The 19173-nt window shown below is 37.7% G+C and overlaps 1 protein-coding gene across 1 annotated transcript in view; it reads right to left on the bottom strand.

Moving 5' to 3' along the window:
* LOC119697541 overlaps positions 1-19173 on the bottom strand; it is a 177535-nt gene that overhangs the window by 30775 nt on the left and 127587 nt on the right. Inside the window, exons 17-18 of the mRNA XM_038128415.1 lie at positions 16798-16961; positions 11529-11688 (exon numbers count right to left, since the gene is read on the bottom strand). Coding sequence (XP_037984343.1) covers positions 11529-11688; positions 16798-16961 — 324 coding nt within the window. The remainder of the gene's footprint in view (positions 1-11528; positions 11689-16797; positions 16962-19173) is intronic.

The raw sequence follows: 19173 nt of genomic DNA, 5'->3' as shown, positions 1-19173 counted from the left end.
AGCTTCTCCCACTGCTGTAGCCTAGGTAAGGTTCAGGAGGACCATAGCTCCCTACGGCACTGCCCAGCTTTACCCTTTCCTTTTTCTTCTCTCATTTTGAGGAAACAGGAATTCAGTCCTAGTGCCTGATGGTAGCACTGAAATGTTATATCAATATACTGATTCTAGTGTCACTGGGTAAGTTAGGCACTTTAGGTCTATAATCAGGGAGCCTGATGTGCAAATAAGTCCCTGTGCCCAAACAGTGGAGGAGATAAACACCTCAGAACTGTCGAGGTGATCCTTATGTTAGGAACAGTCACAGGTATTCAAAGCCAACAGGAAAGAAGGAAGGCCGTAGGATTCATGTGGAAAGTAGATTGTCTGAACAGGGCCCATTTCGATCAAAGTGGCATAAGGCTCAAAGTTTGGCAGCTTCTAACTTTGGCATGCTCTGATGAAGATGAAGCCAACCTTTTCCCTTGATCATTTCTAGATATTCCTCTCTAGAACTGTAGTATTTTATTCCAAAAATGTGGATTTTTAGAAGTCAATTCTGTTTTTGACAAAACTAAGTTTCAAAACAATAAATCCATATAACCTGCTGTACTTACGTGTCACCTGAAAGGCATGATTATTCCTCTCTGGCCACCCAATCTGTCAGATTTTCCATTAATATTAATACACAAACCCTTACAAACACAACTCCCATTTAACTGTTTAGGCTAATATTTTGAAAGATGAAAAGAACAGCTTTCAAAATACAGGAAAAAATCCAGAGCACGCGACCACATTTCACAGGTCAGTGGCTGGGATAGCAGGAGCTGCTGAAGGAGAGCTGAAGGAACGAACTTGCTCAGGGGCATTTTAGCACTCTTGTGATATGATACCCGTTATTCATCAGCATGCAACAATCCCCTCTCCAGATGAAAAACACTACAGATCATGTTCCTAATAAAACAGTCAATTTGCCTCCTTCTCTTTTTTGTTGTTGGAAGGAATTCCTTACAACCTCACCTCCCTGGGGCATGTCTTCCTCTCCCCCTTTGTTGATCAGGAGAAAACAAGGCTCTGTTCAACAACAAAGTCTTGCTGGCCAGCCTCAGAGACACTCACACCAGGTTTCAGACAGACCCAGGAAATTACTGATGGTTTAGATGCCCTGATTATTGCTAAGATAGGAAAAATTATTTAGATGGGAAGCATGGTGAGAGCACCTTTCTGCCCTGACAAACACGTCAGGGTGAAAATCGTGACCCCTTCAGGAAACTTCAGCATATAAGCTCTGGACAGTGCTTTCAGGCTTCAGCAGAGGAAGTCTAATCCATCCCAAATTTCTAAGCTTCCAAGGGTAGCTACTTCAAATCCACAGTGGGTTTGTAACCCACTGAGACCAGAGGTTTTAGCATATCTATAGCAGGAAGGACAGGTATCCTCGCTGAGTCCTATGACCTACATTCATTCTGCCTGCACTTGGTTTTAGTTATGACAAAGCTCACCTGTAGGCTCAGGCACAGCTTACTTTGCCTTATTGGTCAGGTTAAGACAGAAAATAGAATGGACTTGCCCCATTCAGTGGGCAAAGAGATTTTGCTGTGCCCTGTGCAAGTGTCTTCAGTCATCTCCGCTGTCAGTGTGTGGAATTTTACCATTAAATATCATTAGCTCCCAGAATATTTGAAGATCATTACTAGAAAGCAAGCTACTGAGGCTTCAGTTTTGTAACATTATTTAAGTGTTCTCTAGTGCATCTAAAGTAATTCAGTCTTTGTCAGCAGCCTTATGTGTGACAATTAAAAAATGGTAGCAAATTTAATTTCCTTTAAAAGAAGGGAAAAAAGAGCCTGATTGGCAAAACTATTCTTGCAGTTACATACACAATTGACACATGAACTTCATGCTATTGCAAATGCAAGCTCACAACCGCATGGCAATTTAGATTCTGCCTTGGTTAAGAATTTCACTTATCCCTAACATGACTAAATCAATGGGCATCAACAGTACCCTGCCCAAGCTCAGAGGATGTCTGATGCCAGAGTTGTAATAAGATTAATTAGATCTTAAATAGAGAATTTAGTAATTAGAGAAGACTGAGATGTTTTAAAACATCCATATCCTTGGAAAAAGGAAATTGGCTTAACACCAGGGAATATAAATCAGAAATTTTTAAGCAAGTACTAGTTTTGAAACAGCTCCACACACTCATAATGGACAACAACACAATAACTTTTCCATAATGTGAGTTTCTTCTTAAGCCCCATATGTTAGCGATTACATTGTGTCCTTAAATCATCAGGGTTGATATTTCATATAACATTTTTACTCACTGTTGTAATGGTGAATGTTCTCATTATTCAGATATATTGCTATTTTTTTTTTCAGAATCCTGCTAAATTACTGTTCTTGAGATGTTGTATATGCCAAATAAGTTACCTGTATTAAATTCTCCAAGAGAACAAACAAGTGCAGGGAGTAATCTTGTTTACAGCACTAATGTAACCTTGTTTACAGCACTACCCGTCAACCACAGGAGAGACCTATTGGCTAATTCTGTTTTGTGCAAAAAATGAAGAGTCAGCTGATTTTTGTTACAAAGAGTAGGAATCACCATTGTTAAATAAGTGACTGTCCTGAGGGTTTTCAGAACTGCTCACATCATACTTCAACCTACCAAGGGGAGGAGGGAGTCATTGTATGAATTACTCCTGCAATATTTCATGAGCTAGTAAATTTTCTATGGAAATTATCCAGCTTGATGAAAATGTCTGTATTTCAAACCTCACAAGAGTCTGATTTAGAAGAGAAATAGTGCTCGTTTACTGCAGCTTCATTGAAGACAAAGATGGAGAGAACCTGAAGTGTTGAAATGTTAACGTTCCAAGAAAACTAATTATCATATTTTCACTTGCAAACTTCAAGACTGATGCTAATTAATCTCTGTGGAAAGGCTGTGTATGAATCAAATTATAATGTAAGTCAGATTATACAGGATGAGATGTATAACATACCCTGTCACTGAGAAGAAACAAAATGGATTGCTTGCACAGAAATGACAAAAAACCCAAAGAGCTTGTTCTTCATTAGTGCACCGATCTGTACCAGCCGGCTGATGACAGATTCACCCCAACGGAGTGTTGCAAACCACCTTGGATTTTCAAAAGTTTGCCTGTGGTCACGAATTATCTAGATGCAAGGAGAAAAAACTATTTGACTGAGCAAACCTTGATGTGGCACTTGCAGAGTTCTGTTGTGAAAACATCTTGAGGGCAATCAAGTGCCATTAGCACATGTCAATGAGGCTTCCCATGAATTACTACAAAAATTACAGTTAAGTGTACTCCTCCTCCATCACTGTCCAACATCTCTGACAAAAGAGTTTGGATGTCTGTTGAAGTATTAGAGAAATTAACACCTTTCTGCCAGTGTATAATCAGAAGGATGTCAGCAGACTATTAGTTTGGTTCATCTTCACTAATGCCTTTAGATAATTAATTTATTGATTTTAGGATTAAAATGATTTGTTAACATTTACTCTGGAAATACTATATTGTGCATATAATGGGGATAGCAAAGGAGACTTGAATTAATCAGTTCTCATTTAAAAGGGAAACAAAATACATACTGAAAGGGGAAATAAAATACATGTTTTCTAAACACAAGATAATGTTTACTACCTCTCTAAGTAAATTCCATGGAGTCTGACTAAATAATTTTGTTTTCAATTTATAGACTTACCATGAACATGCCAACCAAAAAAAAAGAAATGCTGTATGTAGCTCATAGCACTTGCAATCGCCTAGCTTGCATAGCTTTCTTTTCTTTTTATCTGTTTTAATCTATTAACTTATTCTCATGCAACTTTCAGGTTCAGAGAAGCTTTCATAAATGTGGGGGTTTTAATCCCCATTTTCTCCTTTTTTATTATTTTTCTCTTTAAGATAGGATACAACATGGAATCAAGCAAGTGCTATGCATTGTTACTCTAGCAGCTCAATTTCTAATGCTGTATGCATTAGTTTGCTTGTTGATTATATCTGTTCTACCATTGTTATAATTTATTACAAAGTCTCTTTTTGTGTGCACATCTGTTTAAGCAGTTCCACTCGTTAGACCTATCCACATAGGCAAAAGGTTTTCCTTTACCTAGACTGCATTACCTTGTTTTCCAAAGCTTGCACTTGCACACTTTCTGATGAATTACTAATCAACAGTTGTGAGGTTTAATGGCATGCCTGGGTATGCTCAGCATACTTGACTATTCCAGATGTTTCCAAGCATCTGCATTTCTCCCCCTTTCTTCTTTTCACCCACCACTCCCTGTAGACTAAATACTCTAAAGGAATAGAGAGCAAAGTGTTTCAGAACCATATGACCATTTCAATCCTACACAGTTCAAGGCCTTGTCTTTTCATACAGAAATCATTTTGGTTTAAATCTAAGAGGCAAGAGAGTGCTACCCTCTTTTCTGACCTTACATTTTGCTGTTTTCTGTAACATCCCATTACTGGGCTGAGCCTTCCCTCTGCTCATCTCTGACTTTCAATCTCCACTTAATCTTAAAAAGAAAACCAGAATCTGCCTTCAATAATTTATCCCAAATGAGAATCTGACCTTATACACACAGATCGCGAAGAATTTCAGTGAGACATGGACCTGTTTCCTCCCCTCCCCTTTGCTTACACAGATAGATGGAAATTCTGGCCCTAATAAAGTCAGCACAAGTTTTGCTGTTGACTGCAAGGGGTCGAGGTTCTCTTCCTGCAATTTCTGTAGCAGACAGGTGATTACATGTCACCTTAACGTGCTGAGCTACATTGTTCTGGACTAGCAGGGCAGTTTGCTTGTACTGGCTGTAACAACTGTGCATTACCCCAGATCAACACAGTGATTTATTCATACTGGCATGTAAGGAATTAAATTCTATGTTACTGCTATTTTTTCTAGATAGGCTCACTATCAGCTTTGCTACTGCTTTTTACTCTCCTATACTACTCTTACAGCATAGAAGTGTTGATCCTTCATACGATCTAAATTGTGGGAGATGCTCTGAGAGCTCCAGTTAGCAGCTCCAAAAATTTTTGCAGTATGGGTTAAGGTTAGTACAAAGAAATCTAATTTTAAACTTGCAAAATGCTAGTTTTCTACAAGATCACTAAAAGTAGTTTGGGGAAAGGAAACCACAGATCAAAACTATAAGACCTTATGAGCAGCAGCTTGAGTGGTGGCAGTCATTTGCTATTTCTTAAAGATATAATAAAGTGTACATGAGATATTTTTATATATAAGGTATAACTCAAAGTAAAAAAAAAGTTTGCAAACAGAAGAGTGAATGAGTAAAAAAGAAATTTTCATTTTGTATACTTCTGCTTTCTCAACATGACTTCCTGTTTGCAATTGCAGATCATTGGTAACTGAATCAGAAATTTGAGAAGAGTTCTTCTACAGAACCATTATTATAGTTATCTTGTATCGCTTTCCAATCAACTTCTCTTACCTTGCATTTCTCTCAGTTTCTGTCTATTTTCTTTGGCATGGTTCTGTCTTCTGCACGAATTCCTGAACCACTTCTGTTTCTTTTCTGCTATTACTATCTTGTGCTTTCTGACTTTTCCTTCAGGCCCCCACAATCTGTACCATGGTATTACCCCTTCCAGCGCATTTCCTCAATCATTTTTTTATTTTAAGTCAAAATACCCCTGCAACTTTTCACCTGTCTTTTGGAAATTTGTCTTCCTGAAAGGCAACAGCAAAATTTCTGTTTGTGTTCATGGGAAAAATTCACCCTACAACTCCAAAAAGATCAAATTCAAGATGATCAGATCTGTTAGTCACAAAAACAGGCTGGTGTTCTTGTTCAAAATTTGGCCTGGTCTCACAAATTTTTTTTTCATCAAAAAGAGTCAAGAAATCACACCCAGAGTAGTGCTAAACCACCTTCAAACAGAAAAGATACCAATTATGATGTCAGTATGTTTTTCAGCCTTTTTTGATCTACTCTACAGTCAACTTATACAAGGGGATCTGAAGAGCACAAATCTGGGACTTTGAATTAGAGCATGGTTGGGGATGCTACTTTTTCTCTTTCCAATTCCAGCAGCAAGAAAGCAATGTACCTATTTCCATTTCTCAGTACACACTATGTACCACCCTTTCCCCTGCATAGAGCTGACTTTCAGATGACTTCGATTTTTGCCCTTCTTTAACCATCATCCTATATGTGCAAGCAAGCTCCAAACTCCAGTGTTGGAGCAAGACCAGGACCATAAAAAGAGACAAATTGCAGCAACCTCAGGTGTGGTACCACCTGCCTTCACCAGCCTCCACCTGTGGTCCAGCAGCTTGGCTGCAGCACAGACTGGAGGCTCATGAAGCCTCGTCTAAGACAAAATCAAAAGTTAACCCCCTTGTGCTAAATGAGTTAAAAGACTTGCTCTCCAGCAGCCCTTGCAAGGCTGCTGCCACATCCAACATCAGTTTCCTCTCCTGCCAGTGCTGATTCCACTAGCAAGGGCAGAATTTTGCCCTCAACTATTCACAAGTAATTAATGCATTATTGAACAGGAATAAATAGATAGCAATTAAATAACAAGTATTAATGACTTATTTATTAACATATTAATAGTTGGCCTGAGAGTAATAAATGCAAATTAGTGTAAAGTGGTACCAAAAATTGTGTCGATAATAGGCCCTGAAGTAATCTTGTGTGTTCAAGATAATTACAAATATATTTTCCTTTCAAAAATCTACTGCCGGGTAATTTTTTATGGTTTGCTATAATATCATTTTAAAATTAGAAAATTAGTCCTAGTCTCATTAAAATAATTTTGCAGTGCATCAGGCTTTATTTCAAGTGTAAGTTTCACATTATCTTCTTGCCTACAGACCTTGTTTTTTTTTTTTCCAGAAAACCTCCTCATGTGCCAATATTTTGAGCCTGTGCTTGGTATGCAGTTTTGTTTCAGCTTACTACTTGCACAACTTTTCTCATCATAAGTATTACTACATAAAAAGTCCCACTGCAAGCAGGGGTGGTACTTTGAGGGCTAAGTCCAGTAAAAATCTCTAAGGGCCATATTTATTAATTTTTATTCCTGCTAATAGCAATTGACCTGATAAATAGTTCAGAGGCTTTAGACATGACCAAACTGATGCACACCTAACAACCAGTTCACAACAGATCCCATTTAAAAGACCATCTCTGGTCAGCTGTTTTACTAGATAGTCTTCCCCCCTTCTTTTATTTTTTTTGGGTTTTTTTTTTTTGGTTTTTTGGCTGTTTTTTTGTTTTTTGTTTTTTGTTTGTTTGTTTGGGGTTTTTTTGTTTGGTTTGGTTGGGTTTGGTTTTTTAAATTCTTATTTGTTTACACAAAAGAAAACCTCACCTCATACCTTGCCTCTAAACTATTACTTAACATTGGAGAAGCAATTACTCAGTGAGGACAGAAAGACATTGCCACTTTTATCAGTTCTAGAAAGAAAAGGAAATTCCTGGCTAAAATCCAGGGTGCTTCCCTCATCACTGATCTGCTAACAAGAGCAGATTAAAATATTCCAGTCTGCCACCGGTCCTGATTTTACCAATTCTAGAATCTGACACACTTAACACACATTAAGACTGCCTCTAATAAAAGATCAGCAAATATTCAGCTCTGCCTCCATGCTTGCAGCAGGAATGGAGGAATGGGGGCCCAGGCTTCCTCCTACACTGGTGCACAGAATGCTGCTTCAGCACATGTTTGTTTCTAGAAATGTTTCTGCCTGCCTCTGTAGGTGGCATTTTTACTTCTTTGCAGCTTTCCTTGTTAAAGGCATTGTGAATGGCTTTTTTCAGAATAATCAAGGGCCGTTCTGTGAGGTACAGGGCTATGGTGGCTCTGCCTGCACAGTGCTTTCCAAACCACTACGTAAATGTGATTGTGGCCGTGTAATCTGTGTACCTGGAAATATAATTCGTTTTGTTGCTAATGAAGGTCCTACGGCACAAATTTATTAAAGGTATACTTTTCCATGGGATAATAATTGGGTCGATAATATTAAACTCATAGGCTCATTATTTAATTGCAAGGGCAGATTATGAATACAGCTTCTAAAATGTATTTTAATGAAAAACACTACATCCTGACCTAATCATATCAACCTTATGCTATCTAATTAAGGATGCAAAAAATCATTAGAGTTGCAAAATATTAGTTCCAGCTCCATCAGGCTGTTAGCTGCCCCTTCATGAATATATATATTTTTTTACTCTATGATAAATAGTTAATGAGGTAAAAATGACAAAATTTGCATGTAGGCAAATTAGTTTAATAGACTGATGTCTTCCTGGTCTACAGAAAGTGACCTTTTTCCTATCAAGAGAAATACTGAAAATACTTTGAAATGATGGCATGGATGTCATTCCACAAATGACAAATCACTCCTCTGAACAATATAAAAATTATAAAATGCAATAACCTTAAATTCTCATCATATTGTAAATGTGTCCTCTGCTGCTGCATTTATCAATTTAATAAAAGGAAATTAAGCATATTATAAAATACCCATTTATGGGGCAATTTTTAATCCAGCGAATAAAAATGAGAAGCACATGGTTAATAGCAGGAAAATATTGCAAAAATGTGGACCTATTTTTTCCAGAAGGTTTGACTGACTATTTACTTGAATGACCTCCATTTAAAATATATTTTTTATATGGAGTGATGTAAGATATGGCAGTCTCATGCTTCCCTTTATAAAAATTGTTCACAGTTAATTTCGTATTTTATTTAAAAATTAACACATTAATAATGCACGCAATAAGACCTAGTGATGTGTCTTCCATACTGATTACTTTGTACAATTAGACATACAAAAAGAAAGGGACAAGATAAATACCTTATGCAAATATATAGTAGAAAAAAAGGGTCTTTCAGTATCTGCAATGCCTAGGAGCATAAAAAGACCTGCAAATACAGCTCCCACTCTTGCAGGGAGTTGCTCCATGTGGAGAACACAGAGCAAGTTTTTATTGCAAAACTAAATTTGATATTTGTAAAGAGCTAACAACACTTCCTATGATGATTCCATTTTTCATGAAAATAATAGCAAAAAAAAAAGGGGAAGAAATGGGGAAAATTTTGATTTTTGAAAACTTGTTCTATTTTTACAAATTTTTACAGTATTTGTGTTTTGTACCAATAATTCAGGACTTTTGAACACTAGTCTCCACTCACAAATTTTCCCCATTGTGAGGTGGATCCTGTAACCACTGAAGTAGATGGTAGATGGTAGAGATCATCTCTAGAGATGCCAGTGAGGCAAATTCCTATGCTCTTTCCACATTGCTCCTATCTTCTTACATCATATGTCTGCACCAGTGTGTCCCCCAGAGAACAGGATTGTTTAACACTGTCACAGCCCGACTTTTGGCTAGGGATGATGTCAAGGAAAAGGCATGAAATTCATGCAGATGTAGACAGAATAGGAGCCAGAAACTTAGGGGTTTAGCAAAGAAAAAACTGTGCATCACTTTGATTTGTTGAATGAAATGTGTGGTGCTTCCTGTGAGGCACTGGGATTCTTCCCTCTACTCTGACTGCACCCTCTGAGGTGCTGGATCCAGCAGAGACTGGGTTAATTTTAAAGGATCTCAGACTAAGATTTTATATTTCAATGTGGCCTTTTATGCATGCTAGCCTGCATACTGGGAGTAAAACTAGGCACTTACACATTTCTATAGCTATGGGTCATGCCTTTCAGTGTTCTGTCCCTTGAATAATGTCTTACTGTAGCAGTGGACAACCCATTCAGGTTTCCTCCATTCAGGTACAGACTACCTGTATACAGAGAAGTAATTTTTTTCCATTTATTTCAATTTGCCTTAACCCCTACACTTCTTCCTTTCATCCTACCCTTCTTTTTTTTTTTTTTTTTTCTTTTTTGTTCACCTTATCCAGCCCTTTCTGCAAGCTGGAAATATCTTTAGAAATTTATTCAGTAGTTAGAAATGCAGATGTTTGCGGTTTCCTCGTCTGCCACTTTTTCCAAATGCCAGTGGTGGTCCTGGCATGCAAAATTTGGTCCACTACATGTATTCTTTGCTTGACCTTACTTAATTTGTAACAAAGATAATGGAAACCAATTATCAGTGGTAATACTTTGACTCACTGCAGAAAGTTTTGAAGTGAAAAAAAAAAGTTATTTTACTTACTGGGAAAGACAAAATAAGTTCTACATCTACAAAAAGTGGGAATGTCTGAGGCAGGTGGTTGTGGAAGCACATTCACTCTTTCAAACCTTTTCCCTCCCCTCTGCTGAAATGCCATGTGCTGCTCTGCACTTTCCCACAAAAATTAAGCTTACTGAGTATCTGTTTTTTCATTCAGTTTTTCCTTCCAGGGTCCAAACTGTCATCACAGGGGAAAAAAAAAGTGGAAAATAATTGCAGCTGTGGCAGATGTTTATAACAGTGACAACTGAGGCTATATATTTATATAAACTGCTGATCTTTCAGAGGTAGTTATAGAGATTTGAAAAACCTGCAGACTCTAATCTTAAGTCCCTTGTTCCAGAGGATTAGAAAAGAAAAACAAAACAACTCATACAGGCTTAAGAGGACTAATTTCCTTCCTATCAGGGAATCTGTTCTTTTTTATATTGAAGCAGGAGAGTTACCAAACAAAGCATTGTACACTGAGGCATTCACATATATATAGATCAAAGAGATTAGCACTTTACCAATTGTTCAAGGCTTGGTTTGTAAATTAGGCCTATGGGAATTAGTAACACCCAAGCAAAGCTAGAAAGCAAAGAAGGAAGGAGGACAATGTCCCTCAGAGACTACTGACCATGTTACTTCTTCTATTTTCAATTCTCTGAAAGCAATTATGACCAGAAGCCTCATCTGTGGATGACATTCCCCTGACTGGACCCTTTGCAAACAGAGAATGTGTCTCCTATGCATCACAGCTTAAGGTCTTTATATCGGACTAGAGGCTGGGGGCTTAATGGAAAAGAAAGAGGAATTATTTTGATAACCAAAGCAGAGTAGCTTTCCCTGCAGATTTCCAGCTTAGCCCACTCTTCTGGGCAATCCTGGAGGAAAAAGGCCAGGGAGAAGAGCATGGCTCTCATATCTGACTGACCAAACTCACACACCCTTCTCAGGGCAGCCTGACCTATGCCCTCTTAAGGAAGGAATTTGACTTGTTCATGGAAATACTCAGTTTGCTGAGCTGGCTGAGAAATTATCTGGGATGATACTGATATGTAAACCAGTAGGAAGTCTATAAGAGCCAGTCAAGAACCATCAGACAGCACAGATAATTTTTGACATCAGTGGTGCCTCTAAGCCTTTGGTTACCAAGCAGATTGTAACCCCTCAGGATGTTCAGGCAATGCACATGCAATGTCACAAAATTCTCCCGAACATGCTGCTTCTTAGTTTCTCTATTCAATGGAGCCCCCTAAGAATAATTTTCTACTATCTTGATTATTTTGAATAACACTAAGAAATGCAAAGCATTAATTTGGACCACAGACTCTTTTTGGAGGCTCTCTTCACCACTCACCATCCGTCTTTCACCATTGATTCCTCTCCACTGCTCAGCCCTCTTCATAATGTAGCTCAGCTCTTGACTGGAAATCTCCAAGTCCAGTGGAACAAAGAATGTGCCTTCCTCACCATGAATACGTTGAAATACATCCAACAGCCAACCTTCGCTATGTAGCCTAAAGATAGAAATTACATATTTGGTTCATCTTTGAAAAGACTCTTAATGGGAAAAAAAAAATAGTCATTCTTCTGTAGACTTATGTTTTGGTTTTCCCTTCATGACTATGGTCTCTGCCCATGAGTAAGAAGTTCTCCAACATACAGCCCTACACAGCCCTCTGGAGAATTTACAGTACTTGAATCAAATCACATAAATGTAACCAGCAATTTAATTTAATTATTTAAAGATAGTAACTTCCCAAAAAGATCCTGATCTTCCTTCCCTTCAGAAATGTCTAATGTCTGTCCATAGCACTGGGCTGGGTAACTAGTTCCAGTAACATGGTTAGACATGAATGGAAGTCCTGCTGTGCCAGGATTCAATAATGGGCAAACCACATCATATAGAAGGGAACCATTCACCCTTTTTTTCAACCCCAAGCCTGAAGCCTATACAATCTAAACTTCTCTTGGCGTTAGAAAAGTTCATTTCATTTGTTGGCTTTGTTTTTCTATGACATTTCTGTTCTGTGGTAAGGAATTGACTAAGCACTACGCAGTAAAATTTTCTACCACAAGAAAGGCTTGTTGTGTGGCATTTCTTGATGTAGGTGAAACCAAGAAATATTGTGGGGCTTTTGCAAAAGCCTGGTGTCACATTTTTAGCCTAAAATGAACTTGAAAACATGAAAACTCTGCTGTTTGATTCAAATGGATCCTTTTCAATTAATCTCTTTCTCATTCTACTTTTATTCCAAAAACAGGGTTGCAGAAAATAGAAATCAGAAAATCTGGAATCTGAGTTTTGGATATTAAACAGAGGTCTTTTCTTTTGTACCCTTTTCCAAGATAATACTTTACTCCAATTCAGCGGTTTCTTGGTGCCAGTTTCAATATTTTCATCCTTCCCATAGACTGGGCAATCATGAAAAGTGCATGGATTTCTGTGGCACTGCAACCAGCAAAATGCCTGAATTTCTTGGGGCTGTTTATGTCCTTCATTTCTTGGCAGGTGGGAGATGAAGCACAGGCATAACTCCTTAGACCCTCTGAATTCTCACCCTTCTCAAGTACAGCAGCACCAGTGACCGTTCTTGTGGTTGGTCCTTATCCTTGGGTCTTGTGTTGGCCTGTATGTGTGTGCCTGGCAGAGGCAGAAGGTTGTTCATCTAAACCAGAATGAAGTCCACATTTACATCAGCTCTACATCACACCTTACAGCACTCATAGAAAGTGCAGAGCAGCACACTTAACAAGTTAGTTGCTTAGTACAATTTTCCTCACAGCTGAGATTTAGCATGGAACAGACATAAGGAGATGCACCAACAGACAATTTTTCAGCTTGATCTCGGGAGGAGCTTTAGCTCTCCCTTCAAAGGGGAATGTGTCCCTCAGGGTCAAGGACCATATCCAAGAGTTCCTGTCATGAAGTAGCTATTCTGATCCCAAAATGTGGCAGCCTGACTCAACATCAGATTAAGAATTTCTATCTCAGCCTTTGCTGCAAAGGTTTTCTCTGAACTTTTTTCCCCACCCTTCTTTTTTGAAACATTCCTTTTTGAAGCTGCAGCCCTAAATTTGCTGTAGTTTCCAAGATGCCATTTTGGGATTCTCTTATCAAAAGGGGAGAGCAGGTGGAAGATCATCTAATCAAGATGTAGGTAGTCTGGGATTATAAACAAACTAGCTATCAAGAAATAATAGAAAATGCTCTAAAGTGTGAAATACAAATCAGTGCTAAAGCAGAGTAGGATACTAAAGTAGTAACGCACTACAGAAGAGATTATTTTTTATAAATAACTAGTACCCTTTATGTAATAATTTACCAAACTCCACAGTATTTTTAAATAAAAAGTTTTTCTCTTAATCTCTGGATCAACATCAGATATTCTTTTGATACAATAGATATATTTTTGGAAGAATTGACTCATAATTTAGAATTATCTTGTGCTTGGTTGGAAAACTAGCAATTAAACTGGTGGACATTCTGACCTTTTGTTCATGTTGAAGCAATATTATTCCATGGTGTTTGTGTTTGACATTCCAGGTCAGCAGTTTGAATTGTTTGCCACTTGTCTTGCTAAACAAGAGAAAGACCTTGCCATTTATTTAAGCTCACTTAATGCAACGTTCTTATTTCAAATTAAGTAAAATTTAATGCAGTTAAATTACTGTCTATTTGCTGCCATAAACATTTTCTATATGAAGATTTTAAGCACATGGTTATAAACAATATAATTAACTTTGAATTAATTAAGAATCATGAAGCCTGTCTTTCAGCTTTGTTCCTTTTGTCCAAAAGTACTCAGCCTGTTCCTGTTACCTGCTTTAATTTCTTTTCTTTGGCATGAAAACTAATAAAACACTTCTTATACCTTAGCATACCTTGTTATAAGCATGAGAGTAGTTATTTTTATTGCTAATACAATAGAAAGAACAAAACATAAAATATGTTTTCTAGACATATGAGAACCAGTATAATAGTCTACAGGTTCATTTCTTTGCCTATCAGAAAGAACAGAATACATTGAAATTATTTCCTACCAAGAGTCTAATTTAAAAATGGGCTTTTCAAAGAATTACACAAATCTAAAATTAAAGGGTAGTTTTAGTGGTTTAAAACAATTTATTACATCTTAGCTTGAGCCTTTCTCATCCTTTTTTGGAAAACCACCATCAAAATACAAAACCAGTTTTGCTATTAACACTGAAAAATGTAGATTTCTGAAGCTTTTCCCTGAAAAATGTTTCAATACCAGGAAATTCAGATGCTTTCCACCAGACACTTTTCATTCAGACGAGTCTGCATTTTCTCACAGTGCAGAAAACATTTCACCAACAAACCCCTGTCTGTTTCCAATATCTGGTAGAATTAAAAGGAAGGAATTGCAACCAATGCTTCTTCATTGTTCCAAAAAGTAGTTAGAATATCTCTCCATGCTAGTTGTACTACAGACTCCCAAGACAAGCAAGGGGAATCAGATTTATTGAGGTATTTTGGTTTATAAAGACACAAGTCGATGCTACTTAACCCCTGACCATTATTTCATTAGCTTCCTGGCTGTTCACCAGTGCTGCCATGAAGTTTTCTAGCTCTGGCAGAAACAGACACTTCCCCTGCTTGTTTTGGTGGTATTGTGGGTTCAGTGTTCTTATCCCTTTTTTTAAACACTGTCAAAACACTTCAGTTTAATGGCAAACTGCTAAGTAATTCCAATAAACAGCACCTCCTCCTCCATCCAACAGACAAAGTCTCCCCTGTGGATTGGAGAAGGCACAGAAGGCACAGAAGGCATTCCACAATATTTATACTGGTTTATCTTCCAAGAGAAAAATGTGATGGATGCATATTTAAAAATATATGTTTTCTGTACTGAGAAACATTCCACTTGAACGTATTTGAGATATGGCATCTGAGAAATATTCACACAAAGGGATGCTATTGCCCTGGTAGTAATACTATTCTCTCTTGAACACAAACGCTGTTATGTCCACATTCAGGAAATAGTGTTATGAAATGCAGAGATGTTGTCCTTAAAAGCATTTTAAAAGGTTTTAATTATATCTTTATTAGGCTGGCAGTGTGCTGCTCAAGAGTCCTACCTAGGTCCAAGTTTCCCATGGTGTTGGCTGTAGATGTTCAAGGAAGAGAAATGATACAATTGCAGAAGCTCATTATATGACTTTACTCTGCACAGACTCCAGTATTCAAAATGTTTCCTTTCGTTATCAAGCAAAGAACTTCAAAGACCTTATGCACTGTAACAGATTTTGTTATCTTCCCTTTGCTTTTGTATTTTGCTATGAATCATTTTTAAAATGTGTTGTGCTAAGACAACTTTTTTTCCCCCTAGTAACATTATTCCCCCACCCCTTTATTGGAAAACATTACAGGAAAATTGATCCAGAAGGAAAGATACCTTTGATGATCTTGCACCTGTTCCCCAGACAATGAAGATGTTGGTAATATTCTCATAAAAACCTGTCTTACAAATGTTTTAATTTAAATTAATTTTCCTGAGTAATAAACGACAGCAGCTAAAACTTACAAAGCTATTCAAAACTATTAAGTCAATGATTAAGAAGGCATTAACGTCTCAAAAACTAATTAACTAGACTGCCAGTACATTGGAGTTGTGTACAGCTCCCAGGAACATAGGAGCTCTGAAATACTTTGCAGAAATTTAGATTGCCATTTATCTTTTTCTGCCTGCTGCAACAGAGTTTGTGGAAGGGGAACCGAGGGGTGATACAGTAAGGTGGAGGGAGTATGCTGAGATTTTCTGTTCTTTCACCTGCCTGCGTCTTGCCTTTGCATGTGGCCTTTTATTGGTGCTTGCCAATGTTCATCATTGGATGAATTGAGGGCCAGCACGAAATCCCAACTGCATTATAAACAATCCACTTATTAAAAAAACCACACTTTTTCATTCAATATATTTGACTATCTATCTAAGTAATTTTCAGTGTCCCACACCAGTCCCTGTTGACTGCACAGCTAATGGTGTCTACTAGAAAGCTGGCAAGAAAGGTAGTTGGCCAAATGTCATGAGGAACTGAGTTTAGAAAATGAGGAAACATTATGTCATGGAAACATTATTTGGATTAAATCTTGTCATGATGACTCAGTCACAAGTCAAAAATCCTGTATCATCAAAAGCCTGTAAGGCTCTGGAAGCCACTGCAGACTCAGAGATTTTGCACTTCATATCATATGTAGCTTTCTGAAATTTTTCCTATTTCTCACAAAACCCCTTCTTGTAAGGCTAAAGACAACATCTTCCAAAGTACCTAAATGAAAGTTACACACACTTTACAGCTTAAGCCCTTTCATAGGCACAATTGCCTGAAGCCAAAGAAGCAGAGGCTTCTAGAATCTACGAAAAATCATTATATCAATTGTGTTCCTGTTGAGAAAATAAGTGACTCCATCTCTGACTTGCTGTGCCAGTCAATCCCAGTGCATTACAAGTTAAACAGGAGCAAACCTCTCCTTGATTATCTGCAATTCTGGTCTCTGGGTGTGTGACACTGATACATCTTTTCTGATGTCACCTTATTTTATCTAACAGGAGAAGAGGCACGAACCTAAGTTCCTAAGGGAATAATGAGATTAAGAGACATACCTTAAAAAATACAGGTACAACACTGTTGATGAGATCATGAACAGGATGGTATAAAGCGTCACTGTGATTAAGGCACCAGGAACTCCTGACTCCCCTGCTCTTAGAAACACCCAGGAGAGCTTTGCAGCATCAGCAATGGGTTTCTCTACACTGTTCCCAAATCGCTGTCATGGAGAAAAAATCAACATAAGAAAATGTCACACCTGATTAGACTAGAGAGACAAAAGAACATGAATCTCTGGATAATAAGGATTTAAATGTAATTTGTGGGGCACACAGTCTGAAACTTAGGAACCTGCTAGACAGAATTGGAAATTAGGCACAGGATGTGAAATAAACTATTTTCTAGCTTATTTTAGTACAATTGATATCTACCATATAGAGGTGGCTTATTGAACAAAACCCATGTCACAGTAAAAATGCTTGAAGTCAAATCTCTTAGTGTATTTCAGGGCAAGTGGCAGGGGCAGAAGGCTGAAATTTGCCTTTATGCAATGACCAAGGAGGCATAATATTGAATTATTTATTTTCCAAAAATCTGTTATTTTCCTTTTTTTTTATCTTTTTCCCCTCATATCTAGTTCTTAAGAACTAGCTACTGTATTGACATATTATTGCCCTCTGCTGGATCAATTTAGAAGAATTCAACTACATATCATAGGTCTTCTACTGCTCAGAACTAAAATAAATTCCTCTCTCCACTTTTGCCTTTTTAAAGTCACGCGGTGCCAGCCATATCCATATTAGATCGCGTTGACACATTTTGCAAGGATGTGAAACTGCACCACCAAAGGATCCAGTGTTCATTATTCAGAGAGGATCTGTGACCTTTAGGCTTCAAGAAATCTGCACTTTTCTGAGCAACTTGCCTAGATTAACCCTTAGGAAGGGTCATAACTTTCTGCACATTTCTGGCTGCCTTGGTGATGCTGTGCATAGTAAAGGAATGGACATAGAAAAGGAAGGACAACTACAAGTCCAGCTATTGAAGGACTGTGATTCTTGAGTATATTTTTGTTCTCTCTTCACCATTTGCAATGCTACTAGGTTTCTGTCATGGAAATCGAAGGTCTCAGGAGACCGGTAATGACATATAAAGACAAGTCACATATTTATTACAAGAAGAATTAAATACTCTGTGGTTCTCTTCTATCTCCCTGTCCCATCTTCTCTTCTTGGGAAAAAAAAAAAAAGTAAAAAGAAAAAGTTGGCGGCTGCCACTGCTTTCTTACTGAAGCAACTGTCTACCAAGGAAAATCCTCAGCACAGCAGTCATGTCCTGACATTCCTCCAGAGAGGCAAAAGTCTGAATGGCAAATAAGAATAAATTTCTCTCTTATCCAAGCAATTCTCTCTGGCAAAGCAAAAGTGGGCATTGGAGCACTTTACTTCTCTATACTTGTTTCCTAACAAAAAGTATTCTGTCAATCTGTACACCTTCTGTGGGCCTCAAAGACATGATCCAAGAAAGGTGTCTTCATTTTAAATAGCTTAAATAGCATTTGTCAACATCTCTCTCTGGTACTCATCACACTACCACATGTGGTGGTCATGTGAGCCATTTGCAGTGACTCCTGTTTCTCATAATGACACGCATCCATGTGGCCAAGGAGGTGTTATTGTTTTCTGCATTTTGGAAGCCACAGACAGACAAGTGAGTGAGGTCCCAGGAAAGCTCTGACAGAACAGGAACTTGAACTGCATGGGAATGTTTCTTATCCCTAAAAAATCCTTCTACAAGCTGACAGTAAATGAAATTTGAAATAACACATTTGACACAGCATTTTGGATGATGACTTGAAACCCCCCCCAAATTATGCAACTGCTCTCTAGCCTTTCCTTAACAATAAAAAAAATTAGTTAGTAAACACAGAAAGCTTTGTCTTCAGGGCTATCTGTCATCTTTCATAAGTATTAAGGCCATTTTGAATACAAAAATACATTCTAGCACTAAAATAACTCATATTACCACAACACAGTATTTTAAAAAGGCTTGATCTAAAATAGATTGGCAAACAAATCTGAAATAGCTGCTGAAGGAATGCCAAGAGAAAAAGAAAATTGCAAATGCAATCATGAAAACACATGTAAGAGATATAGTTTCATTTTGGAAAGGATACATACAGAATATTGAGTAATATTTGAACAAATGAGTTTCTACCAAAGATAATATTGGTGGGTAAGACTGCCAAATTTTCAACATGAAGTACAGAGAAGTGTGTGCATTTTTAACACTTTAATGAAAAACTAAGCTATCCCCTGACCAAGTGCTATTTGAAATTGATAAGTAATTCAGTCTGTGTAGAACTGAGCATAATTCCACTGAAGTCAATGGCAACGATTTTCTCAATGCAAGTGTGGGAAAGATAAGGCGGA

This window comes from Motacilla alba, chromosome 2, assembly GCF_015832195.1.
Source record: "Motacilla alba alba isolate MOTALB_02 chromosome 2, Motacilla_alba_V1.0_pri, whole genome shotgun sequence".
Classification (NCBI taxonomy): domain Eukaryota; kingdom Metazoa; phylum Chordata; class Aves; order Passeriformes; family Motacillidae; genus Motacilla; species Motacilla alba.
This window is presented reverse-complemented; position numbering and strand designations above follow the sequence as displayed.